Raw genomic sequence first — 24860 nt, 5'->3', positions numbered from 1 at the left:
GAGAAAAAGGAATGAATTCACAAACGTTCAAGTGTCATTGAAACGTATACTCAAAAGTTGGATTTGTTAATACTAATCTGTCAAGATAAATGTTCTCGCGTCTAAGAAAGACACAAAGGGAAAAAATAGATGGAAAAAGAATCAATTTGAGCAACCACATATCTCATATAACAAAATCCAGGGTGATAAAAGCCAAGACCTCAAAGCCCCCACACCCCCCCTATTGGCGTTGGCAATTAGACAAATTTTGTGATAACCATATTTCAAAACCTAGATCTAATAGATCAAAAAGAATGGATTTTTACTGGGGAGGAAAAATTGTATTGTAAAAGGTGTACACTCATCTGCCTCTCACTCTCTCTCTCTCTTTCCTGTCTCTTCTGTTGGAAGTTATGAAGAAGTAAAAGCATGTGTTGTGTTAGCCAAAGATTTGACCTGTTATCTCATAAAATAGGATGTATGCCTCGCAGCCAAGAACCCGGTCCAGGGTAACCTCGTTTACGCAGGCGTCACTTGCATAATACCAAACAGAAGCATCTTCTTCAGCTTCCCCATTCCTCCTCTTCCTGTTGCCCCCTCTCACGTATGCAACATAATGGCCTCCTCTCATAGATCCCGAGTGCTCCACGACCCCGACCAACTGATATTTACACTTGTCCCTATCTGCACACCTGGGAACATAAAACAATATGGTGTTGATGTTATATTACCGTACAATTGTTCAAATTCAGTCACTGCTAATCATCAAATCCTCACTAAGCTTTCATATTAGTTCAACTCTCCAACAAATCCAAAGGTAAAATATATATCATTTCAGTATGCATCTGTACCCACCATAGTATAACCAAGAAGGAAATAAGTTACAACTGAGGATCTATAAATGATATGAAAAACCAGTGGTGAATACTTCTTTTCAATGCAAGACAAGGAAATCTGAAGCATGACTGCAGCCTCGGCCCCCAGCCTCGGCTCGGGAGCACTATGGAAATGTACTCTCACTTGGTGAAATTCTGTGCACTGGTGTCAATAGTGTATGAAACTCCACATGCCAAAAAAACAGTATAAGCCATAACTCTTCGAGTTAATGAATGTGAACCCATGAGCTATAATAGATTGGGCGAATCAAAATTTCCCATGCAATGTTTTTCTTCTTTTTGTTTACACCCTCACCATTTTCTCAGATCAGGTTCTCGATTATTAATTTTTTTTATAAGAAACGATTTTTTTGGTAGTGTGAAATTTAGGAGTTTTTAACCTCATAACGAAGGATCTACAAAAAGCTTCTCCAATTGCTAAGGAGAGTACAAAAGTTATGGTAATGGAAAAGTGGAGGTTAAATGGAAGTGCAATTATCAGAATCAGAGATAAAATGCAGTAGAATGATGATGGCCAGAGTCGTGATTTCATTAGCAATCATAAAACAATGACAATGCTATCACCTTCCACGATCATCGTCATTCTACCGGTAAATTCAAGATCATGATAAGAGTGCTTCAAGGGTCCATATTATGGTGCCTATACCATTGAAGCGCAGCTTCTGATCTGATAATAAGTTGGACAAAGAGGAGCCTATAGATCTAGTCTAGTCAACAACAGTGGTTATGAAAATTTTACGTTGTGTTTTGCTTACCATCAGCATCCACCAAAGCTGGCCTTTCAAAGTAACCTTGTATAGTTTGATGCAAATTCTAAGAATCTACAAGCACATCACTTAGAAAGCAACATGGAGTAAACATGCCATTTGGGTGTACTGATAAACAATTAACAAAGTGTATGGAAAATTTAGGTCCTTTGAATGGATATGAGAAGAGGTAGCAGTTGACAAATTGATATTTTTATCCAGGTTAAAAGGATGTAAGCAATGCTTTTGGGGAATTGAAAAAAATGTAAAGTGCAACAGGATGAAGATGGTACCTAGTATCCATGTATGGTTTGAGATCAATTGTTTCCTTGAATTTGACGTGGCCATTCAATTTACTATAACGACCCCGAGCATCCGGACTGAACCTCTTTATATGAATTGTCAAGATAGGAGGGGCCTTGTGAATGAGAAACCTCTTTGTTGCATCTCTTTTCACATACACAATTGTTGAATCAGAATTCATCTCACAATCCTCACTTTTTTCTGGTTGGTTCTCGGCAGATATTTGTGAACTCAAGGGCTCAATATTAGTTTTTGCAAGTCCCCTGCCTTTAGGATCATCGTTGGAAAGATAAGACCTGGATTTATCATCAGAATTCTCTTGATTGCTGGTGTTATTACAACCTGAAGAATATGCTAGGCCAGGATTCATATCTATGTCAACCTTAGCTTCATCTTCATTCAAAACAAGAGAATCCATCTTGCCTTTCTGGCAATCGACAGGTTTTGTTCTATCTCGACTGGAGCAATCTGCATTTTCTTTCAACTTCGAGCTTTCACCGCTACTATGACTTAAAGAACCATTTATTAAGTTCATATTTCTTTGATTTTTTACTTCCACTGAAGAGTCCACGTTGAAACTAGATATATCACCCCCTACATCAGTTTGATATCCATTTGCTACAGCTTTGCGAGCAACTTTTGATTGTTTCTTCATTTCCAACCTTTGTTGTTGTAGCCTTTTTGAGCATTTCTCACAGTTATATCCATTTTCCTTGGACAGAAGTTCTGGCTTTGTGAAATAAGTTAGACAACTCTCCACAGAGACGGGAGCATTAGTATTATCAACTTCCTCAGGCTCAGACTCGCTAACAAAACTACTCTCTGCAACTTCATTTGCGGCGGAGGGCCTCGCAATGGGCCCTATGGGGATTTCAGGCTCATCAAACATATCACCAAGGCCAAATCCCTCAAAATCATCTTGAGCACATCCCAAAATTGATGAGGAAGCCTGATCATCTGCTTTTGCTACTTCAGCAGTGGAGCTCTCTTCCTTGTAAGGGAGCAGCAAAACTTCAGAGGCTTGAACCTGTAAAGGGGATTCATCCCACGAATTCACTGAAGAAAAATCTGGTCCTTGATTGGGTTCATTGCGAAGGGTCGACACCTGCATACCCGACCCAGAGATGCTTTGTGAATCGCCACTGATAAATACTTCAACGTTATTTTCAGACTCCTGAGTAGTGGAAATATCACAATTTTCGACAGTTAGTTCTGGTCCAAGGAAATCCATCCACGTCAAATTATCTGAAGCACATTCTCCTCCATTCTCAATCAAAACTTCTTTTTCAGGCTCTTTAACATCTGAGGCATTCTGAGAACTTAAAGTCTTCTCCGTGATGGTAGTTGTGCAACTTGCGGCGCTGGCCTCTGATGCAAGGGAAAACTCATTACTGGATGATGGGAGCGAGGAAATTTGAACTGGTACAACATCTGAAGGCTTGCCAGTTTTACGAATCGTCTTTCCACTACTCTTTGGTGGCACTTTTGTCTTCTTTGCCCGAGAGACTGGTTGGACCTTTTTGGCCAGAGGTTTCTTCATTGGAACGGGAAGAGAAAGATCGAGAAATGGTTCATAAACTGTTGATGTGTGGCCACATTCTTTGCAACATACAGCACTTGATATTTCGCCCCCAAACATCTCATCAACAAAAGAAGGAGTGGGATTTCCAGACATTCTCTCTTCCTTAGACTTTGTCATCTTCCTCGAAGTCAGCTCTTCAGTAGACAATCCATCAAGCAGGGCATGAAGCAATTCATGACTGTCGTGTTGCTCATATCCTTTGAACTGAGGGGCTTTGGAAGAGATGCAGCCAAAAACTGATCTTGGATTTATTGAACCTTTCATTCTTCCTTCCATTCTTGCTTCTATAAAGATCTTCTTCAAGGCTATAGTTAGAGGTCCAACACATTCTTCCAATTTCATAAAATGATCTCTCAACATATCAATGGCCAATAGATTTTGAAGGATTGAATTGAAAAAACAAGTGTTACCTAGATTAATCAATCCTTTTACAACATAATGATTTCTTCCGTCCAGATCACTTAACATTGAACATTCTAATTTAGTTGCAGCTGTAACTTCACTGCTTGCATGCCATGTGTTCTCAATGTCCACAGGCGAGGCTTTGATCGACCGATCCCTAATTAATTTCACCACATTAGACACGCCATCATTTTGTTCACCATTCTCATCAGTTTTCTCTACTGGAAGTAATTTGTTGCAAGAGAAACACCATCGAAGCTGTGGGTTTTCAAACTGAATCACCACAGGGTGTCGAGTTTGCCTGACATGCCGAACAGCATGAATCTGAGAGTTGGTAGGAAGTCCAATACCTCCACAGGCATAATGCCCACACTGCAAACAAATCCAAATTGCTTTGGCATCAGGTTTTACATCCACAGAAGTTCCCCCTTTTTTCTTCCCATGTTTAGCCTTCCCCTTACTCCCCCTTCTATCAGCTGAACTGTCTTGACAATCTTCACAGCTAATAGGTTCCGAGGACGCAAGTTTAGATGATAACTCTTTGAAATTAAAGCATTTATCAAGGTGCTGGCATTGGCTTCTCTCCTTAACAACTGACACATCCTCAACAGCAATCTCCACCGTTGGGCTGCTTCGCTGGGGCGCCTTCCTCGGTGAACTTGAAGATACCCGCTTCTCTTTCAGAGGGGCTCGGTTGTTCTTCTTCTTAACTTTCTTCCCCATGGTTCCCTGAAAACAGATTCTGAGATACTACTAGAAACAAATGAAGCAAAAATTGTCCGTAACATAATCAAATCAAACAAAATCTGCTACCACAACAACAACAACAATAATAAAAGACCCCACCCCCTCGAAATCGAACAATCGCGAGGAACTTCAGAGTCAGCCATCCCTGTAACTTATACACAACCATACACAATCCATAGAACCTATAGGCGCATCATCTTCTAATCCTAACGAAGATCCAGAAGAATATTTCAAATTGAAAACGGTGGGCAAGAGCTTCTTCTGAACAATCACAGAGGTCAAGACAAAATAAGAACCGAAGTCGAAATCCTGTACCTTTTAGATATGAAGAGAACCAAGACTGCTGATGGAAATTTACAACGAAACCAGCAATCACATGAGGAAATGGAGATTGAAAAATTCAAGAACAATGCTTCAAGATCTCGAGAGATTGCGAAGGAGGGAGAGAAGCCTGCACATTCCCGCTGCTGCTACTAAAACTCTTCTTAATCTGGCCGATGAAGATGGTTCTAAGCGGCGGATTAGTGAGGCCTGAGGGCTTCTGATGAGAGGAGAGAGAAACGGAGAGTCTCAGCAGCAGAGAAGTAGTAATTAAAGGGGGTGAGAATATTTAAATAAATTGGCTCAATTAATAGTTTCGTTGGTAAATTATAATTCTTAATTAAATTATAATTATTTTGTACACGTAAATTTTTTATTTTTATACTTTCAATAAATCTTAATTTAATTATTTAAAATTATTTTTATTCTCAAAATTTATATTAAAAAGGCTTATGAATAATAAATTGAAAATTGATTGAAAATACACAGATGACATTTTAAATTATATTTTATTTTACATATTAGTAATAATTATATATATATATATATATATATATATATTTTAATGATTAAACTTTGAAATTCCCTTAAATGTGTCCAATATGATATTTAAATATTTTTGTGCATAGTAAATTGGTAAATTTTAACATCTCAAAAGTTTAATTTTATATATTTTTTATAAAATGAAATTTAAAATCCTATTTTCAAATTGATTTCAAAGAATTAATTTAAATTTTTTAATTTTAAAAAATTTTAAGAGTTGAATTCATTAAAGATTTAGAATATTCCAACCCTAAGAAAAACTCAATAAGTGATTCGAGGACGTCAACGATGTTTTTTAAATCAACAGAATATGACTACTACTACAAATTCTTAGACGAACAACAAAAAAACATCTTATCATCTCATTTTCATCCATCTAACGGTTATAAATATGACAACTACAATCTGTTGTTAAGATCACTCAACAACACACACCTGATCAAGATGAACACAAACAACAAGAGACAAAACTCAAAAAGGAATATTGGCTAAAAGTTTTATCGATGACTTCAAATACATACAACATGACATAATACAGATAACAAAAAAAAAAAAAAAGTACATTTTGTAAGCACGAGATATATATGGGATTTCAATTTATTAAATACAGTTTAGGAGGCTCTATATCCCAACATCTATCGCCCCACATCAGAACTTTTAACAGAAAAAGTACATATGATCTAAGCCCTAACCTGTCAAGTTATTCTTAATTTACATATGACTTGTAGTCTTGTATGGCAGTGGGGCAAAAAGACTAGAATTTCTAACCTGGAGGATGCTGTATCGTGTTCTGCTATGGCGCTCTCGTTTCATTTCGTTTCGTTTGGTTTTTTTGGTGGGACTTAAAACTTGCTAGCTGCTTCTGTGAATGCCTAAGGACGAGCTTCGCCAGCAACGTTTCTTTGACACATCCTGAAAACAGAGCCATCAAGAATGAATAGACAACGACTAAAAGGCAGGCAGAGTTTTAGAATTGCAGAGCATTTATGGTTTTTCTTGGACCGAGTTGAATGATAAAATAAGGTTTCATTCTACAATGTCATTGATCTGTTAGATTTGTTAAACAATACACGAAAAGAAGGTATAGATCTTATTGAAGATTGTTGGGAGAGTAGTCGATCGACTAATTAAGGAGTTGATCATAAATTTATAAGTAAGGAAGACATCTTCATTGGTACGAGGCATTTTGGGAAAACCAAAATCAAACCAACGAGAGCTTATGCTTAAAGTGCACAATATCATACCATTATGGAGAAACGTAATTTCTAATAGATCTGCGTATTAATAATAATATTAACTGAAGATTGGTTAATGTACCTTAGAGGATGGAGGCAATGGAGCCTGCAGAGCTGCCTTTCCAGGATCCGAGAGCACCTTTGTTATGTTTTCTAAAAGTTGTAATTGATTGTTCTCCTTCTCTTTGCTCTCCACAGATAACTTGTGCTTTTCTCTTTCCTCTTGAACAATCTTTAACCTTCCTCTGAGCCACTCAACTTCATTGCCGATTTTCGACCTTTCATAATCGACAGCAGACATCGAGTTTCTACGCAATTCAGAACGCAAGGAATTGCTTCGAGAACGAGCCATTGGTGGAAATCTTCCAGTGGCATCTGAGCTGCTTCTCGTGATGTCTAGTTCATTCTGCAACAAACTGAAGGATGAACTATCACAATTAACTGGAATACTCGAGCTACCATTAACCAATGTTTCTTCACGAGCATTAGCACTTGCTTCATTGTGCATTCTAGCTTCATCTTCAATGACATGAATATCATGAGGACAGGCATCTGTATCATTCACAGATTTGAAATCTCTTGTCCACTGCTTTTGATGGTCCCATTGCTTTTCCAAATTATACTCAACACAAGGAAGAGCTGTTTCCGCAGATTCCAACCCGTCAAGTGAATCTTTGTAGACCTTTTCTTGTTCATCAAGAGTAAACTCTGTGCACTGCTCGACCTTACCTAGGTCATTCGACACATTGCTTTTCGGATATGGCTCCAGTTCATTTACTTCTCCTGGTACAATGTATAAATTTTTATCTTCTACCATGCCCTTTCCTTGTAACTCATCAATCTCTTCACCGCCCTCGAAATTATCGGCAACTTGGTGCAGCAACATGCCCCTAGCTTTTGCAGCATCAGCGAATTCAACTGCTTGAATCGAAGGGGACTCTTCCCCAAACTCAAAAATTAAGTTTCGCGACTCCACTGATGGTAACTCATGAGATTGCTTGTCTGTAATGGATCCATTGATGCATTGAAGCATATGAGATGGATCTTCAGTTGGATAGGGGGAAGAAGGGGCCCATGGGGGTGTAAATTCAGTGTCAAGCATATCAACACTCACTCCACCATTATCAAAGAAACTTCTCCGAAAAGCTCCAACTTCCTTCTTCAGGAAATGCATTTCCTGCTCTCTCCTCACTAGAATTTCTTTAAGAATACTCATTTCCTCAGCATCATAAGCAGTTTTCTCCTCTATCATCCTCTGGTATTGCCTAGCCTCCATTTCTATAGAAGCCTTCTCCTCTTGAAGACGTAATATCATAGCCATGGCCTCATCAGCAGCAGTGGCAGCAGCGCTTCTCTCTTTCTCGAGCTCCAGGTACAAGGTAGCGCGAGCTTTCTGCTCTTCTTCAAGTGATTGTTCCAATAGTTTGATTCTATCACTCTCATTACCATCCAAGCAATACTCCCCTCTGCAGTTGTTCCTAGCCTCTTCAGCAGATGCTCCATACATCTCTGCGCATATTTTCTCATCATAAGAATCATCTAGTTCGAGATCGGGAAATACTTTATATTGATTGCTGTTGTCTAATGAAGCCTCCCCTTCATCTACAGTTTAATTAGAACACCAAGATTGCAGTTATCACCATGAAAAATTATGAAGAAAATGCAAAATTTCTCTTACAAGGAAACTTAAAACTTCCGTTAGAAAATACTATTACTGCTCGGCCACTCCCTCCCAGGCCGAGGCCCCCTCAATGGGTTTTAAGAAGGAGAACCACGCCCTGAATCAATCAATAAGCTTTTTTATTTGATTGAAGGGAAAAATTACTATTTATTAGCTTAGCTAGCGTAAATAAGGAACAAAGTAATGAGCAAAACCAAATAAAAACAAATTTTTGCTGCATTCTTCACGGCATTCACTTGAAAATTCAAAATATCAGACTTGTCAAAGAGGAAATTCTCCCAAACATCAAAATTTATGATCTCAACGTCCAAAATGCATATTCGAAACATAATTCGGTTTCCAATACCGAACTTTCCAATCAATCTCCGAAAACAGTTAAGGGACCTAAGCATAATGCATAAATGCTACACTACAATAAAAATGAAGTTCAGAAGACATAGAGTTGTCAGCCATTTGCTATCCTAATAAGCTCATAGCTGCCATGAAAAGGCAATTCAATTCGCATAAATGATCATGATTTTTTAAGTTGATCTAACAGGGAAAGAATGACAAATGGTACACATTAAATTTCATTACCTCCAGAATCAACAGAAAAGAAGCCATCCTCGTTATTGTTATCCCCAAATCCACAGAAGCTTGAAGGAGAATGACAAAGGTCTTCCAGTTCCACATCCGACTGAAAAACGTCATTTGGAGACACTGATGCAATCTTCCTGCCACCCACACCGCCTTTATAACGCGATTCGTTCATATTGAGAACGTCTCCATAAATCATACCTCGAGGTGATCTGGTTTTAAACCAGGAATCACCTGATGCTTCACATTTGAATTCAACACACGCCTCCTTCACATTCCTCTTGTGCACCGACATCGACTTAAAACAACATTTTGGCTCTTGATCCCACATGGAATCCAATGGGAACTTTTCTCTAGTTGAATGTAGGACTGAAGATATTTTTTTGGATGAACAATCCACTAGCAACTTTTGGAAGCAGTGATCACTACCGAGGTCCCCAAATAGTCCATCACAAGGGCAAGGCAGACATGACCCAAACAGCGCCAGAAATTTGGATGTAAAGAAAACAAGACTCGTTGCACATAATAAAAGAAAAGCTATACCAAGATCAAGAAACGCAGCCACTAATCCATTAAATGTCCACAGTTGTATAGCTTCACAAGCCATTTTCCACAAGAATAACTTCAACGTCCAATGCTATCCAATCAAACAAATACGAAAAACTACTTTCCTAGTCGCTAGACGAACAGAAATAAGATTGAAACCATGAATCAAGCTACAAAAGACAACAGAATAGAAAATAAACCTCGTTTTCGCCGGTGAAAAGTTCAGAAAATCGAACGAGTCCCTTACTGAATCTACAATTCAGAGCTACAACTTTAACTCGAAATCTACATCCAACCGCGAACTTCACTCCACCACAGTGAGCATCACTGGTCGTAAATGGAAATCACAAAAACTTAAACAGAGGAAGAATAAAAACCGAACAGAAATCAGCGTTTCTTTCGAACTTCCATTAGCTTTCAACTCTCAGCAACTTCACAACAATATGCTTCGGACAACGAAAACAAGTAAATTAGTAGATGAAAATGAAAAATCGGGAAGTTAAATGGAAAGGAAAATCAAGTGATTCAATGGTGGCGGTTTCCACTTTCGATTTCTCGAATATAAAAACCCTACTAACTTTCCATAAAAGTCGATTTAGTAACGTCGTGTGAGGTAGAGGATCATGATACTGAGAAAAATGGGATGAGAAATATAGAGAAAAATTTTGGAAAAAAGAAAAAAGAAAAACGAGCTGAGTGAAGCTGAGTCGATTTAATCTGTATATTTTCCACGCCAGATGCGGCGCCGGCGGGATTGCCACGTGGCTTTAAGTTTCTTAATGATCTTGACGATTAGTCCACGCCCTCTGAGATTTAAATTTTTTAAATATATATTAATTATACGAAATACTCCAAAAATATTAAAATATTTTTTTAGTTGTGAGTGGAAGATTCCAACTTTTTGACTTTATTCAGTATATAATGCCTCAAATATATGTTTAATTATGTTAATTATTTCGTATAACATATTAAAACTATTTGTATAATCCATTAATTAATATTCTCTCTACTAAATTATATCCAATTTACGTGTTAACTCATTTAAAGTGAGCTAAATTCAAATATTTTTAAATTTATAAATATGTTAGATATAAAATTAAAAATTAAAAATTTATTAGCGACTTTTTAAAGTAGAAATTATAAAAACATGGAATTGAAAAGTTATTTATTTTCATTATTTTATATATAAAAAAAAAAAAAAAGAGCTAGACTAGTAGTAGTATTTTCATTTAAAATTATGATCCCTACATTTTTAGTTATTTGTATTTTCATGTAGTTATTTGTATTTTCATGTAGTAGGCTCAAGGTGTTATTTATAAATTAAAAAAAAAACATAATTCAATTCCTCATATTAAATCATTATTATGTTTTTAAAATCTTAGAAATTTGAACTTTAATACCTAAGTCATAAATATTTAATGTTTAATTCATTAGAAAAGCTTAATAATGTAACAACAACAAATAACAATGACAAGGGCAATGAAAAAAAAAATATTTTTTTAATTTAATAACGGTAAGGATGAGAGATCTGACTATCAAATTTTTAAGATAACGTAGTTTAATTGGTCAAAACATTGGCTTAAATACGATGATGTCTCATCCATACAATTATCTCGATTAATTGAACTACATTCATATTACATAACAGAACGACAATAAGAATAACATTATGTAATATAATTCACAACATCTTCAGAACATTACAATTACAATTCACCAAATGAAATAAACAAACATTCAGTTATGAATATGACATATCAGCCTGACCTTATTTTTGAAGCCGCTGTCTTTCATGTCTATACGATGTCGTGATGTCCCATAACTTCATTCGAGAGAGAGAGGTCATCATCCGTGTCAATTCCAACCCAGTTAATGAAACCAAATAGAAACTCCCTGAAATTCACCTTCCCACTGTTGTTCCAGTCCATTTCTCCTGTATCAATCAACAAAAGTGGAAAATCAATATAAAAGCACGGCTTTAATCATTGGTATCAGAACATTCAACTAAAATGCCTAGTTTGTAAAAGAATAGAGACCAAAATGAATCGAGGTTGAAGTACGAGAACCAAAATAAACATTTTGAAAGTAGAGGAACTAAAATGGACTAAAGTCAAAATAAGGAAGTTTAATGTGTATGAAGGTGTATTTGACACCTTGTTTGATCAGATATGTTTAAACTGTCTAGAACGATTTGTTAAACGAAAACGGAGAATCGTTAATGAAGGGAGGAATACGAAATCTAGTCTTTGTAATGCGTGCAGGGGATCTCTCGAATGGAGAAGCCTCGTTCAGAGCCTTGACCATTTCTTTCTTGTTGAGATTGCCATCACCATTTTTATCAAGAAATATGAAAGCTTGGATTATGGTGTCAAAAGTTGCTTCAAGTTGAGGTGAACCCAGCTTTGATTTCTGTAACAAACATCCCGGATGGTTATGCCCAAGAATAACAAACAGATTGAAAACTGAATGTGAAAAGTTTGTGCTTACGGTGGGCGAATGCTGGTCCTTGAGGAGATAAATGAGACATAGAAGAACGATAAACTCGTTGAATTGTATTCCAGCACTTCCATCAATGTCACAAGAGTGGAAAAGATCCTCAACTTCGTCCTCAGTCATATGCATTTGCAGCTGCTGTAAGCATTTCTTGAGTTCTTCGCGATCGATGCTTCCATTGGAATCTTCATCTGAGAGAGAGAGAGAATGTGAGAAAATCCAGAGCAGGAGAATCTCAAAAAGAGTGATACAGCTGAAATAAAGCTCACCATACTGTGCAAATACACCCCTGATGTTTTGTAATCCCTCTCTGAATTGGGGAAATCTCAAGATTATGCCATTTAATGACTTGAAATTGTCATGTCCAGCTAAATTTCTTTTGACTTCAACCATTTTTCTTCCAAGCTTTTCATCTATTCTGTTGTATTTATTTGATGAACTGCAGCACAAAAACATGTTTCCAACTTTGGACATGATGGCTAGAGTGAGACGTTCCTTTAGAGTAAAAGATAGAGAAAATCAATGTGTGCCTGACAAGTCAAATGAAAACAAAATCAGCATATCCTATGAACAAAATAGCAATTCCAGAAGTTGTCAAACAGCCAAAAAAGACTCGAGAACGGAAAATAAGCATTTAGGGTTTCCTAAAGTAATGATATATTGAATTTATCATAATCTATCCACTTAAACTTTTGGGTTGATTGATGATTTAACATGATATCAGAGCAGGAAATCTTGTGTTTGAACTCCTATAATGATATTTCCTCCCCAATTAATATTGATTTCCACTTACGTTCTACAAATTTTGAAGCCAACACGTGAGAGAATGATTTACATAATTAAATTGACCATAACCCATTAGCTTAAGCTTTCGGGTAGATTTGTGATAGCAAGGAACTGAGCATCCTAAGAATAATACAAGTTGCATACAAGTTGCAACGTTAACTGTTGCTTGCCTATGAAAATGGAAAAGAAATGCTATACATGCAAACATTTCTGAAGTATCTCTTATGATCATCACTACTTCCCATCCACTTGAAACGTGGATACGTACTTCGGATATGCTCTCCAAAGTTTCTTCCTGGATGTTGTTTAATAAATTAAAACAAAAAACGAAAAAGAGTAGGATTGCATCAATACATTCTAATGAGAGAAAGAAAAATCCAGTAATCCATCCTTTCCCAAAGCCTCAGACACGAGATTTCCCACCAAATTATGGACTACCTACATCGCTTGTAAATCGCTTTCTTTCCAAATTTCTAGCTATCTGTCCTTTTGCGTGTTTCTTACTCTCAGACGTTTGCCCTATCAATTGTGAACAACCCTGCTATACGATTTCAGTTCGAGGTTTCGACCAGATACTCATGTTCACAACAAATTCCAAGATTAACTTAACGTAATCCCAAAGAAATCATTCAAAATGGCTATTGAACATCAAATTTAACCCCTAGATTACACCGTCAATCGGCACGATTAACAGATAAATCGACGCAAACGACGAGCAACATTCAACAAGGCAAATAATTCTGTTTCAACACACAACAAGATACAGAACTTACATACAAAATTTCACACAAAATAGACTCCAAGACGACGAACAGATTAAATTCTTTTACGCGAAAGTACTGCAAAATGAACAAAAAAATAAAACACTCCGTCTGTTCCTCTGCGATGAATTGAATGAGCATCGAGTAGCAAGAACAAAAAGACTGAGCGAAAGAGACGACATGGACTCTGAAGAAAAAGAAAGCTGTACTCACCAGATGAAACTTCCATGGAAACACTGAGAAGTAAGCTCGTCTGAAGTTCGGCGGAGGAAATAGGAAACAAAAAAGCAACGGAGGGAAGACAAATGGAACGGGTTTCGCTTTGGTCTAAAGTGGAGATGCCATTATGGGTTTCTTTGACAACAGAGCAGCTCTGCTCACCTATAATCCTAAATGCTTTAAATATCTTAACTTTAATAAAAATATATATATATATACATAAATTTTGTATTTTATATATATATATATAGTTAATATTTTATTTCAATTATTTATTTATTTATATTACATCTATATTTAAAAAATACCAATTAAATTTTAAAAACAAGAAAAAAATTCTCATATAAGCAATATAAACAAATATTATTATCGTCGTGACTAAAATTATCTATCGACACCTTATAAGTTATTTAAAGAAAATCACGACAGTTAAAAAGATGTTGACCCTTTTCAATTAAGCTTTTATTGGCACGAGCATCAAAGAGATGTCAATCTCGTGGGAACTTTGCATCGGTGAATATTCCTGTATTGCCCCTTATTCGTCCCGAGGGACAGAGGAGGCTAGGTTAATCAAAAGATGATTATCGGTTCAAGGATACAAGGTGCCTCTGTTTTTTCAGGGCAAGAAGGGGTAGAGAAAATACGTCAAGCCAATGTTCGAGTACCAGGCACTATGACATTGAAGTAACCCATGTCATACTCACAGGAAAAGCTCGAGCGACCTTCAATAAAAGGGTACCTGACAAGACAAAGATTCTCATTTTGAGGGGAGAGAATGATGAAAAAGGCAATGAATTTTGTGTCAATGGACCGCTCTTTCAAAATAATAATGAAAAATCACTTAAATTTGTAAATCTAGAAATTTATCGAACATAAAATTAAAAGTTCATAGACTTGTTTACGGTTTTCAACGACCATCACAAACTCGAGCAACATGTTGGTATATTCCCGAAAAAATAAATCGAGGTAAGTAGCATCCGTGACTTAATGCAAGAATAACTTTTGAAATTTACCATTTTGCCCCCATGTTAAGTTATAGATGTAAATGAAGATCAAAGAAGCCAAAACGTCTGATTATGAAGAATTTACAAGCCACAAAACAGATTGTATAATACTTTCATTACAGAAGTGAACAAGAGAGCAAGTAGCTCAGAAGAAAAGGCTTTACTTTTAAGGCAAAGTCCTAATTTTCATCCAACATTATTCATCATCCATTCGACGTCGTGTCGAGCATTGCCCTCGAGTGCCATCGAATCTCCATGACTAAAAACTGATCTCGGTCTCTTCATTCCGGTGGTAGTTGATCCTACTCCGATCGGGGAAACCGGGCTTCCAGCTGATGTCAAGCAGCTATCCATCGAGCAATCGCCTACTCGAGGCATAACCGTAGGAGCCTTTGGATTTTCTAGAGTAGCAGTAAGTTCTGAAAAGGGAGGCACTTTTTGAGCCTCCAAGGGTGCCATCTCTTTAGACTCATTGGCTACTTTCATTGCAAGTTCAGAGAGCTCTTCTCGTGCAGCTTCGAGTCCAGCAGATGCTGCAGCCTGATCGCTCAATTCTCGACACGCCCGCTCGAGTATCGACTGCAAGTATTTTCCTTGTGCTTCAATGTGAAGTTGAAGTCGACGCTGCACCTGCGCTTAAAGTAAAAGAAGCATGGACTTGAAAATGGAAAACAGTGAGTTTTCTCAAGATTTATAGCAATAGATTCTGTGAGGTCCCACGTCGGTTGGGGAGGAGAACGAAACATCTTTTATAAGAGTGTGAAAACCTCTATCTAGCCGACACGTTTTAAAAATCTTAAGGAGAATTCCGAAAGGGAAAGCCCAAAGAGGATAATATTGGCTAGCGGTGGGCTTGGGCCGTTTACAAATGGTATCAAAGCCCGACACTGAGCGATGTGCCAACGAGGAGGTTGTTCCCCGAAGGGGGATAGACACGGACGGTGTGCCAGCCTGGTGGATTTAGTGGGGGTACCACATTGATTGAAAAAAGGAACAAGTGTCAGTGAGGACGTTGGGCCCTGAAGGGGCTGGATTGTGAGACTCCACATCGGTTGGGGAAGAAAACGAAACACCCTTTATAAGAGTGTGGAAACCTTTCCCTAGCATATGCGTTTTAAAAACCTTGAGAAGAAGCCCGAAAGGGAAAACCCAAAGAGAACAATATCTGCTAGCAGTGGGCCTGGGGCGTTTCAAATAGTATCAAAGCCAGACACTGAGTGATGTGCCAACGAGGAGGTTGTTCCCCAAAGGGGGATAGACACGGGCGATGTGCCAGCAAGAACGCTGGGCCTCGAAAGAGGGTGAAGTTGGTGGGGGTCCACATCGATTGGAGAAATGAACAAGTGCCAGCAAGAACATTGGACCCTGAAGGGGGGTGGATTGTGAGATCCCACATCGGTTGGGGAAGAGAACGAAACACCCTTTACAAAGATGTGAAAACCTCTCCCTAGCAGACACATATTAAAAATCTTGAGGGGAAGCCCAAAAGGGAAAGCCCAAAGAGGACAATATCTACTAGTGGTGGGCTTGAGCTGTTACAAATTCGAGTTCCTTTCGGAAGAACGAACTAGCGACTAACCTCGAGCTGCTCGTGCAGCCTTCTTTGAACCTCCATCTGTGCTCGTAACGCCTCGTAACGCCTCAGTGACTTGGAAACTACTGTTCGAAAAACAAAACTATTCAATGCAAGACATATATAGAGCATGGAAAACCATTACAACCATTACGTAAAACAAAAAAGTCGAGCATACTCGTTCAAATCTCGAGCTATTATTTTCGATGATGGCGATGATGACGAACTTGTTTCTTGACTTTCTGCAATGCAAGAAGCTGAAAGGCCATATCTATGAGTCGTTTAAGCTTCACACACAAACGATATACAGCAAAAAACCGAAACCGGTGGTTCGGGTAGGTCGATGTATAATTCTCTAGATAAAAAAGGGTAAGCACGCCCCACAGTTTGAACTATTTGCTACTTCATTCCATACAAAACAAGAAAAGGAAACTGCCAAGTCCTAACTGTTTTGAAGAGGAAGTTCGTACCATCCTTCGAGTTCTCCGTCAATTCCTTCAACGATTGCTTCCTGAGCCGATATTTCTGCTAGTACAAGGCATCAAGAAAACATACATTGTCGAACAAACAATAGAACAAGACAAGATGAGTGTCGGGCTCGGCCCGGTCGGTATAACGGCGATATGAACAAACCTGGAGGTGTGATTTTAAGTGATAAAGGGTGAGGCCTTTTACTCCCATTGTTCTCATAATTGTTTTTGGGGTTGCCTCTGAAAAGTGTAGAGAAACCAATATCAGCATTTTGACCATTAGGAACAAATCAAATAAGAGAAAGTATCATACAACTCTATAGAAAGAGCAACCAAGACGACACCATGGCTCCGAACTCGACGAGTTTACTCTCTAGCACGTATTAAAACATAATAATCGAACAAGAAACCGATACAAATCGTTCTATTCAGCAACGCAATCGTTTCTTAGTGCTAAAGCTTGCATCTTAGCCATATAGAATGGTTATTAACCGAACCTGGTTGGGCGTTACTGCACACCTGGCATCCTGCAAAAAAAGACCCCTAACTCGAGTGACATTGCTCCCGCATCTTTTTTCAGTCCAGCCATGAGCGGAAGTGTTTTCATATTGGGTTTCAATCCTTATTCACTAGCCTGCCTCAATTTGGTACCACTCTCGCAGCCCGCACCGACCCGATTCCATCTTCCACCCCGATATATGGCAAACTCTCCGTGTTGGGATACCCTTGGGCCGGAAACGTTTTTCTTTTCATCTAAGTGCACACTTACTTCTTTTCCATGCCCAACACTTTAAGGGAGCAATGAGAAACCTAACTTAACTAAGCTTGTCTTAGATGAAAGAAACTTCAAGGACACCAAAACAATAGACATGAATCTAGTTGTAGGCCACATCTCCCTCAAGGACACTCTACCCTAAAAAAAGGGCAATACTTGCTTGCATACCCGTCCTAGGACGTCGAACTAACTCATTGACACGGTCTATTTCTATTGCATTTAATAGAAAAGCGGATCGTAGTGAAACCAATATGAACAAAAATCGCTACACTACTCTTTTTACGAGTTTAATAGCAACATGAACAAACCGTTTTAAATGTTGGAATTTAACCCATAAGAGTACCTACCCGCATGAGCCAAGTTCTTAGTCTCTAAAGGATAGATATAAGAACGCCTCCTCCCACTTCAAGCCAGCATTAAGTGACACAAACATTAAAAAACAGAGCCCAAATTGCAGAGAGAAGCAATTACAAAGCAAAAAAAGAAGGGAAAAAAGGTGCACTCACTATCGGAGCCGCCGAGCTGAGTGACGGCGTCGACGAATCGCTCATGGAGCTCCGCCGTCCATCGGAGGCGTGGCTTGGGATCCGACGTGAGAACCAAACAAGCATCTCCAGGAGATTCGTTCCATCTAGAGAACCCTGAAACTTTCCGCCGCCGCCACCGCCGTCCATCGGCAGCGCCGGAATGGCAGAGGACATTCCCGCCGGTTCCTGTGAAAACCCAGAGAGCATTTTTTCTCTTTCTCTCTCTAGACCTTGAATCCATGGAAATCCATGGCGTCCATGGAATCTTTTTTGCTTTTTTAAACCCAAATAAATAATAAAGCTTTTACAAAAAAAACAAGAAATGCTTAGATTAATGTTTCAAATTTGTTTCACTGAGAGTGGATACATGAGAATTTGTAGCTTTAAGCCGCCATTAATGGAGGAACAACAACCTCCAAAATCCTGTTTTTTTTAGTTATATAGTGTTTCCATATATAACCCTTTTCCAAAATCTCTCTTTTGAAAATCTCTTTCTACCTTGTTTTCTAAGACCTTCTTCTTAAACCAAAGTCAGAGGCTCGAGTATACGTCATTTGGCCGTAGGCTATGTAATAATGAATTGACTTACCTCAGTTGTTGTTGGAAAGTGAGTGCCACAATCACAAGTCCGCTTACATCAAAAGTGTGATTGTGACAAGAGTAGTGAGAGATTTCCACACCTATCTAAGAAATATTTTATTCTCGACGTCAGATTTCACAATTCATCCTCTTGTAAGCTAATGTTCTTAATGAAACAGAGTTTTGATACAATTTATAACTGCTTAAGTCTACATTTACTATATATTATCTCTGGTAAGAATCTTTAAATTTTGTTTTGGATAAGAGAGACAGAGCTAGTCCAAAAAGATGGGAGGCCAGCCAAAGCTGGGCGGCCAGACTGGACCCCTCCATAAAACGAGCTGGTGGTTTATTTATTTATTTATTTTATTTTGAAATGGCAAATTGTAAATTTAGATTTTGTCCCCCATTTTTTCGTGACGTCATCCATTCAAGTTAGGTTTTTGGTGGCTTCGGAAGGGTAAAAAAGTCATTTTGATGACTGTTTTTGAAAAAATCTAATTAAAAATTAAATAGAAGTTTTTATTAGTCATAACGTTGGTTGGTCGGTGGAGACGAAAGAGATATTTGAGGCGTGATTGGATTCGTGGATAACCCACTCATAACCGGGATTGCCAATTCCCTGACCTTACTGATTCATGTAGCTTCTTTCCTTTTCTTCTTCGGGACAAAATGGAGAATTGTTTGGCTTATCCAGTGTTTGGTTATTTTTATTTATGACTATCCAAACAGAATTTGCTCTGTTTATTATTATTTTATTTATGACCACACGTGGTTGACAACTACCCGTACTTTACCTCATCCTCGCCGGAGACCAATAGAAAATTAACAATTTTTTTAAAATATTTTTATTTTCCTTTATTGTCCATCCATTAGGGTTTTGATTCATGTACCATGCATAATGCTAAATGCATGGTACATGAATGTATGGAGGCCACATTCGAATTAGAACGATTCTAATGATAGAAATATCATATCCGAATGAGAGTGGTTTTAATAATAGAATGACTAATAAAAGCTTCAAATAACTAAAAGTTATGTGTATCATTAGAACCGCTCTTATTCGAATGTAGTCTCCATTCATACTGTACCCTAATAGATGACTAATAAGCAAAACACAACGTCAACGATTCTCTTTCCGAGCAAATGATCCGTGAGATCTCACATCAGTCTTTCATAAGAGTGTAGAAATCTCTCCCTAACAGATGTGTTTTAAAATCGTGAGGCTAACGACGATACGATTATAGAACGAGATGCATATTATATACACGACTTTGTTTTAAAAGTATCTATATATTTTTGAAAAGTACAATTTTACCCTTCATACTTCATAAATGTATCAAAACAATTATCGAAGTAGAAATCGATTATACTTTTTATGGAAAATGGGTCATATAATGGACGTGGTAGTCACTTGGAACGTTAAGATGATGTTCGAGTTTCAATTTTCATTATAGGTCACTGCCATATTATTCAAGTCCCGACATTTTAATGAAATTTTATTTTAAATGTTATTTAAAAATATTTATTAAATGTAAAAATTAATATTGCATATATATTTTTTAAACACAAGAGTTGACACAATATTACCGTAAAAAAACTGTAATAAAGGACTCGTTAATATTTAAATAAAAATTAAGATTAAAATAAAAGACCAAAATTATAATTATATAAGAAACAGGGCTAAAATAGTAATTTCAAATTTCTAACGGGGGTAAATTTAATTTGGCGCGAGGGTTTATGCCCGATCCCTCCAGAACCCTCAATTCAGCGAGAATAGCAATCCCACTCTCTCAGAGCTTGACATCCTGGTTATGGCGTCACTGGTGTTCTCTTTCAGAAAGCTTTCATTGTTCTTTCACACTACTAGAGGTATTCTCTCTCTCTATTTCCATGTGTTCTGCAGTTTCGTCTCCAATACTTGATTTTCCTTTGCAGTGATTTCATGTCAGGAATCGTGCGCTGTTCTATCTCGATCATTTTTTTCTACTCACATTGTGGGTGACGAGCCGATTCTTGTAAGTATTAACTGGTTTTATCTAGTTTTCGGATTGGTTCTTGCCTATTGCCTCACATTTCGCATTATGGAGTTATGGATTTCGATGATTAATTCTCATCAGGTTCGTGATTTCATACATTCCGCATTGTATGATGCAAATCATGGATACTTCGCTCAGCGGTCACGGTCGGTTGGAGTTATGGAACGCAGTATTAAGTTCAATCAGCTCGAAGGTACGCCATCGTTTCAAATTTGTATAGTTCGGGTGTTCTTGAGCATTTAGGAATGAATTATTGGGATCGATGAGCGTTCCAAAGTTGTTTTATCAGTGTTTTGCTGCAATAGCTAGCAAACTGTGGCCGGGAGACGGGCTTAAGAGTAATCATATTTCCGATCAATTGATTTATGTCGTTTAATTTGAACTTTGAAGGACGTGGTGTGTGTCTGTGTTATTATACTTCACGTCTATATTACTAGCAAATTTTGATCTGAATTTAGTTAACCACAAGGCCCTTTGTATTCTCTACGAAGAAATGTCATTCTATAATTGATGAAAGTCGTTTCTTAAGGTCAAAAGTATTTGAGCATAGATCTATGGAATTCAATATTTATCGTACAGAAATGACAAATAATGGCAGCTGGAGTGAGCTGCTTGCAGTAGCGCAAATAAAGGAGTCTGAAAACCTCGTGCATGGCATAGTACATTATTTTCTTCTTTTTCAATTTTTTTTTTCAGCGTTGAAACTGATTTTAGTAATATATGTGTGAATAACGATGTTCTGGGGTTATCGAGCTATGATCTATCTGTTATATTGATCTTATGTTTTGGATGTTACCCTTCTCCGACACTTCCATTTCTAGTTTTTTGACTAATTTATGCTGACTTTGTCCTTTTCCAAAATTTTTCTAATGCGTACTTCTCTGCTAAATCTATTATTTTCCAACAATTTGAAGCTTAATCCTTCTTCTCTTTTCAATGCTTTGTATCATATTTTGGTCAACTCACCATGCTAATTTCTTAAGAAGCATAATGCAGTACTGATATCGATGCTGTGATGTTTTCCTCACGTACAATGTGTGCTTGATTTAGGCAGGAAAGCTTATATGATATACTTGGATAAAATTTACAAGCAGAGTGACATGTCATGGTTTACTCCAGTGGAGCTTTTCAAGGCAATTGGTTCCTCTCTCTCTCTCTCTCTCTCTCTCTCTCTCTCATGCACACTCACATATGCACAGATTCATGCGTGCAATACGAAAGTCTGTTGTTTGGTTGTCATGCTTGAGAAGGAATTATCCTATTTTTTTGAAGGGTTTTGGGATATCGTTGCTTGTCTAACTAAATCTTGTCGTAGATTTTCTTATTTCTTTTGTCCAAGTTTTTGAAGAGTTTCTTCATGTTTACTCTCTCTCTCTTGGAATTTATCCATTAGGCTAATGATTCAACTTGGCCATTTGTATTGCAAGGTTTAAAAATGGAAAAAGAAAGAAAAAAAACTTTTTATATCACCTTTTCTGAAGGAAGGGTAGGAATGGTTAGACGCTAGTACACATGTGCACGATGCAGGGTATGAATGTAGGAGGATTTCTATTTTAAAATAAGTAAAATTTTAAAAAATTCCAAATGTGAATTTTTTCCTTCAAATTCTCTTGTTAGGTATTGGTTGTTGCTCAATTCAGGATTAAAGTTGTTAAATTCTTCATGGGGCATCATATGTAATATTAGCATTAATCTAGACAGCAATATTTTCTTTTTCTTCTTTTTAGAACATTATATTACATATGGGGGGTGGGGTTTGAACCTATGAACTTTTAAAGGGGAGTAATGATACCTTAACCATTGAGTTATACTCATGTTATAATAAGATAATTTTTCCAAGGAACCAATGGGTCTGATATCGAGTATTCTCTCCTTGTTCTATAGATTGTAATTCGTGTCCTTTAGTTCTAAGGAGTATTCTGTCCTCAATGTAAGTTTTGAAAAATAGTTTTGAACTTGCATGAAAAAGGTATATCCATGAATTTTCCTTGTTAATTTTTTAATCGACCTTGGTGAGAGTAGAATCAAAATTTTCCTTCTCAACATTTATATAATCTAGCTAATTTGATAGTAAGTTTTGTGACTACATAATTCACGTTTGCTTTTGTTGATCAATTTTGTCTGTCAGCTTTTGTTGTCTTTGATTTTGCAATTTTGTTTCCTTGTAGCCTTGGTATGCCCATGGGATTGCCGAAGCAATCATGCGGACTGCTAATCTTTCTGTTCCACTAAAAGTAAGATTTCTACCTTTCTTGATCCTTAACTATAAGTTCATAGCCACTCGGGATCATTTTGCTGTAGCATTATCTTTTTCACGTAGGACGTGTATGCAATTTGATAAGTTCCTTGCCTGCTAAATCTTAAACATTTCTGTTATTGTGTCATACTTTTTTATCCTAGCTGAGAGGAGGGTTCTTTTTTTTTTTTTTTTTTGGGTAATCTCCCTCCTCAACTTTTCTATAGGTGGATATCTTGCCTTCCCATCTTCTGTTTGTCTTGATTGCTAAATAACTAGTACTTTTGTGGTAGCGGGTTGAGATGTCCTGTCCCACACAGAAAAGCTCAAAGATTTCTGTACCGTAGGAAATCAAATTATTGACAATCCTTAACATACAGCCATAATGTGACCAATAGTTAAAAGTTGAGATTTAGTGATTTTTACTCTGAGAGATCCAATCAGGAAGTCTCTTTATTTGATAAGAATCGTCACTAGTGTTTTCTAGAGATATATATTTTTCCTCTTCAGCAGAATTGCGAGCATCGTATTAGGCATGTGGTTATAACTTATGAGCCATTACTGCTAATTGGTTACTGATTTTGGATTTGAATTTAAGAATTCAGTATTTTTACTCAAGCTATATGGAATTTCCCCTGCCTGGTGCTTCAACACTATGCTATAATTTTTCTGGGTTAGAAGCAAAAACTTTGTATTAATGGCAGGGACATAAGAGTAGAGGGCAAGGTCATAAAATGTCTCCTAACAGAAGTCCTTAGGTTTACAAAAATGCCCCCTCTATTGGAATTAATACAATTCAAGAAGCCACAAAATGAACAAAATCCGGAAGTTCAAAAGTATCTCTATATTTGTCTTCACAAGGTTCTGTTCCATTAATCCAAATATTCCACGACGTCATTGCAAGCAGTCAAACAAATTTATTAGTTATAGCCTTCTTTTGAAATAGGAGCCTTCAAGATGTTGAACAAGTTATACGTTTTGATTCTCTAATCATGTTATGCCTACTTGATTGTGTGTATGTGTGTGTGTGTTTTTATGTGTCCACAGATATATGAAATTGGTGGCGGATCAGGAACTTGTGCAAAGGGGATAATGGATTACATTATGTTGAATGCACCTACAAGAGTTTACAACAATATGACTTATACGTATGTGCTTTTGCAGCGTTTTTTTCTCTACCATAGCTGGGATATCCTTATAGTTTCTAGGCTCAATTACTTTATGGCATGGCACATTCATGCCATGTGCTCTCAATATAGCCAATGAACTACCTTCAACAGTTTTCTTTATGTAAATACAGAGGCGCACATTTTAAAGAGAGAATCTTAGACTTCTGTAGCTTTCCTAAAAATCCTCCACCGCATTTATGTTATCATATATTTCATGATGCAATTTTCTTAAAAAAACATATTATATTAACCTTATTTATTTATTTTTATGAGAAACAGTATGTTGGAACTATTTTTACATATACCTTAATGAATACTTAGACTAGTGATCAATTATTAGGATATCAAAAAGAATAAAACACAAAGACAAAAGTCATTTTGTTTTCTTTTTGCATCCTAAAAATATGTAAGCTAGAATAGTTTTTAATATCTTCTATTCTTGAATTATTAATAGTAATTATATCTTTTGTATTAAGTTATTGATTAAAATACCATTTTAGTCTTTTTACTTTCAAATGTCCAAATTTAATCCTTGTACTTTCAATAAATTTTAAAAATAACCATATTGTTAGTTTGTTCAAATATCATTTTGGCCTCTTCTATGTACTTTCAAATGTTCCGTTTTAGTCCTTGTACTTTCAATAACACTCCCCCCCCCCCCCCCCCCCCCCC

At 37.1% G+C, this 24860-nt stretch overlaps 4 protein-coding genes and 1 pseudogene across 13 annotated transcripts in view; 1 reads left to right on the top strand and 4 right to left on the bottom strand.

Moving 5' to 3' along the window:
- Nucleotides 1-128: 128 nt before the first annotated feature.
- LOC111479655 (ubiquitin carboxyl-terminal hydrolase 2) lies at nt 129-5237 on the bottom strand. Its single transcript, XM_023124435.1, has 3 exons — nt 4971-5237; nt 1915-4637; nt 129-671 (listed from the first exon to the last, which is right to left on the bottom strand). Exons 2-3 carry the CDS (start codon nt 4629-4631, stop codon nt 419-421), a joined length of 2970 nt encoding a protein of 989 aa, XP_022980203.1. The 5' UTR covers nt 4632-4637; nt 4971-5237; the 3' UTR covers nt 129-418.
- A 788-nt stretch (nt 5238-6025) lies between these two features.
- Nucleotides 6026-10262, bottom strand: LOC111479667. Of its 5 annotated transcripts, none has more exons than XM_023124469.1 (4): nt 9012-10261; nt 7828-8356; nt 6837-7785; nt 6029-6431 (listed from the first exon to the last, which is right to left on the bottom strand). In XM_023124469.1, exons 1-4 carry the CDS (start codon nt 9616-9618, stop codon nt 6372-6374), a joined length of 2145 nt encoding a protein of 714 aa, XP_022980237.1. In that variant the 5' UTR covers nt 9619-10261; the 3' UTR covers nt 6029-6371. The 5 variants fall into 5 exon arrangements, with proteins under 5 accessions (XP_022980238.1, XP_022980237.1, XP_022980235.1 ...); XM_023124471.1 differs by having other exon boundaries at nt 6030-6431; nt 6837-8356; nt 9012-9436; nt 9555-10261; XM_023124472.1 differs by having other exon boundaries at nt 6030-6431; nt 6837-8356; nt 9012-9436; nt 9758-10261.
- Nucleotides 10263-11136: 874 nt separating this feature from the next.
- LOC111479770 (probable calcium-binding protein CML22) lies at nt 11137-13996 on the bottom strand. Of its 5 annotated transcripts, none has more exons than XM_023124623.1 (6): nt 13811-13986; nt 13610-13675; nt 12320-12580; nt 12045-12241; nt 11792-11966; nt 11137-11490 (listed from the first exon to the last, which is right to left on the bottom strand). In XM_023124623.1, the coding sequence occupies exons 3-6, from the start codon at nt 12522-12524 to the stop codon at nt 11354-11356; spliced, it is 714 nt and encodes a 237-aa protein (XP_022980391.1). In that variant the 5' UTR covers nt 12525-12580; nt 13610-13675; nt 13811-13986; the 3' UTR covers nt 11137-11353. The 5 variants fall into 5 exon arrangements, with proteins under 5 accessions (XP_022980391.1, XP_022980392.1, XP_022980390.1 ...); XM_023124624.1 differs by having other exon boundaries at nt 12320-12545; XM_023124622.1 differs by lacking the exon at nt 13610-13675 and having other exon boundaries at nt 13811-13996.
- Nucleotides 13997-14862: 866 nt separating this feature from the next.
- On the bottom strand, nt 14863-18399 carry LOC111479748 (annotated as a pseudogene).
- Nucleotides 18400-20485: 2086 nt separating this feature from the next.
- Nucleotides 20486-24860, top strand: part of LOC111479709 — an 8276-nt gene continuing 3901 nt past the window's right edge. The window contains exons 1-6 of one of the 2 annotated variants that reach the window (XM_023124522.1): nt 20486-20616; nt 20683-20762; nt 20865-20976; nt 21834-21916; nt 22952-23017; nt 24067-24167. In XM_023124522.1, the coding sequence (XP_022980290.1) occupies nt 20559-20616; nt 20683-20762; nt 20865-20976; nt 21834-21916; nt 22952-23017; nt 24067-24167 (500 nt within the window). In that variant the 5' untranslated portion in view covers nt 20486-20558. Of the gene's footprint in view, nt 20617-20682; nt 20763-20864; nt 20977-21833; nt 21917-22951; nt 23018-24066; nt 24168-24860 lie in introns of those variants that run through there. The other variant, XM_023124523.1, reaches the window with a different exon arrangement.

This window comes from Cucurbita maxima, unplaced genomic scaffold, assembly GCF_002738345.1.
Source record: "Cucurbita maxima cultivar Rimu unplaced genomic scaffold, Cmax_1.0 Cma_Scf00005, whole genome shotgun sequence".
Taxonomy (NCBI): domain Eukaryota; kingdom Viridiplantae; phylum Streptophyta; class Magnoliopsida; order Cucurbitales; family Cucurbitaceae; genus Cucurbita; species Cucurbita maxima.
Note: the sequence above shows the minus strand (reverse complement) of the source record. Positions and strands in the feature narration are given on the sequence as shown.

What these genes read in the sequence shown, in the direction of transcription:
- LOC111479655 (XM_023124435.1), bottom strand. Translation starts at nt 4,631, where the DNA reads ATGGGGAAGAAAGTTAAGAAGAAGAACAACCGAGCCCCTCTGAAAGAG. An exon ending in AAACCATACATGGATACTAG is followed by an intron (nt 672 to 1,914) that starts GTACCATCTTCA and finishes TTATGTTCCCAG; the next exon opens with GTGTGCAGATAGGGACAAGT.
- LOC111479770 (XM_023124622.1), bottom strand. Translation starts at nt 12,524, where the DNA reads ATGTCCAAAGTTGGAAACATGTTTTTGTGCTGCAGTTCATCAAATAAA. An exon ending in GGGTGTATTTGCACAGTATG is followed by an intron (nt 12,242 to 12,319) that starts GTGAGCTTTATT and finishes TCTCTCTCTCAG; the next exon opens with ATGAAGATTCCAATGGAAGC. An exon ending in AGGACCAGCATTCGCCCACC is followed by an intron (nt 11,967 to 12,044) that starts GTAAGCACAAAC and finishes TGTTTGTTACAG; the next exon opens with AAATCAAAGCTGGGTTCACC.
- LOC111479667 (XM_023124467.1), bottom strand. Translation starts at nt 9,618, where the DNA reads ATGGCTTGTGAAGCTATACAACTGTGGACATTTAATGGATTAGTGGCT. An exon ending in CTTTTCTGTTGATTCTGGAG is followed by an intron (nt 8,357 to 9,011) that starts GTAATGAAATTT and finishes ATTAAACTGTAG; the next exon opens with ATGAAGGGGAGGCTTCATTA. An exon ending in CATTGCCTCCATCCTCTAAG is followed by an intron (nt 6,432 to 6,836) that starts GTACATTAACCA and finishes CTCTGTTTTCAG; the next exon opens with GATGTGTCAAAGAAACGTTG.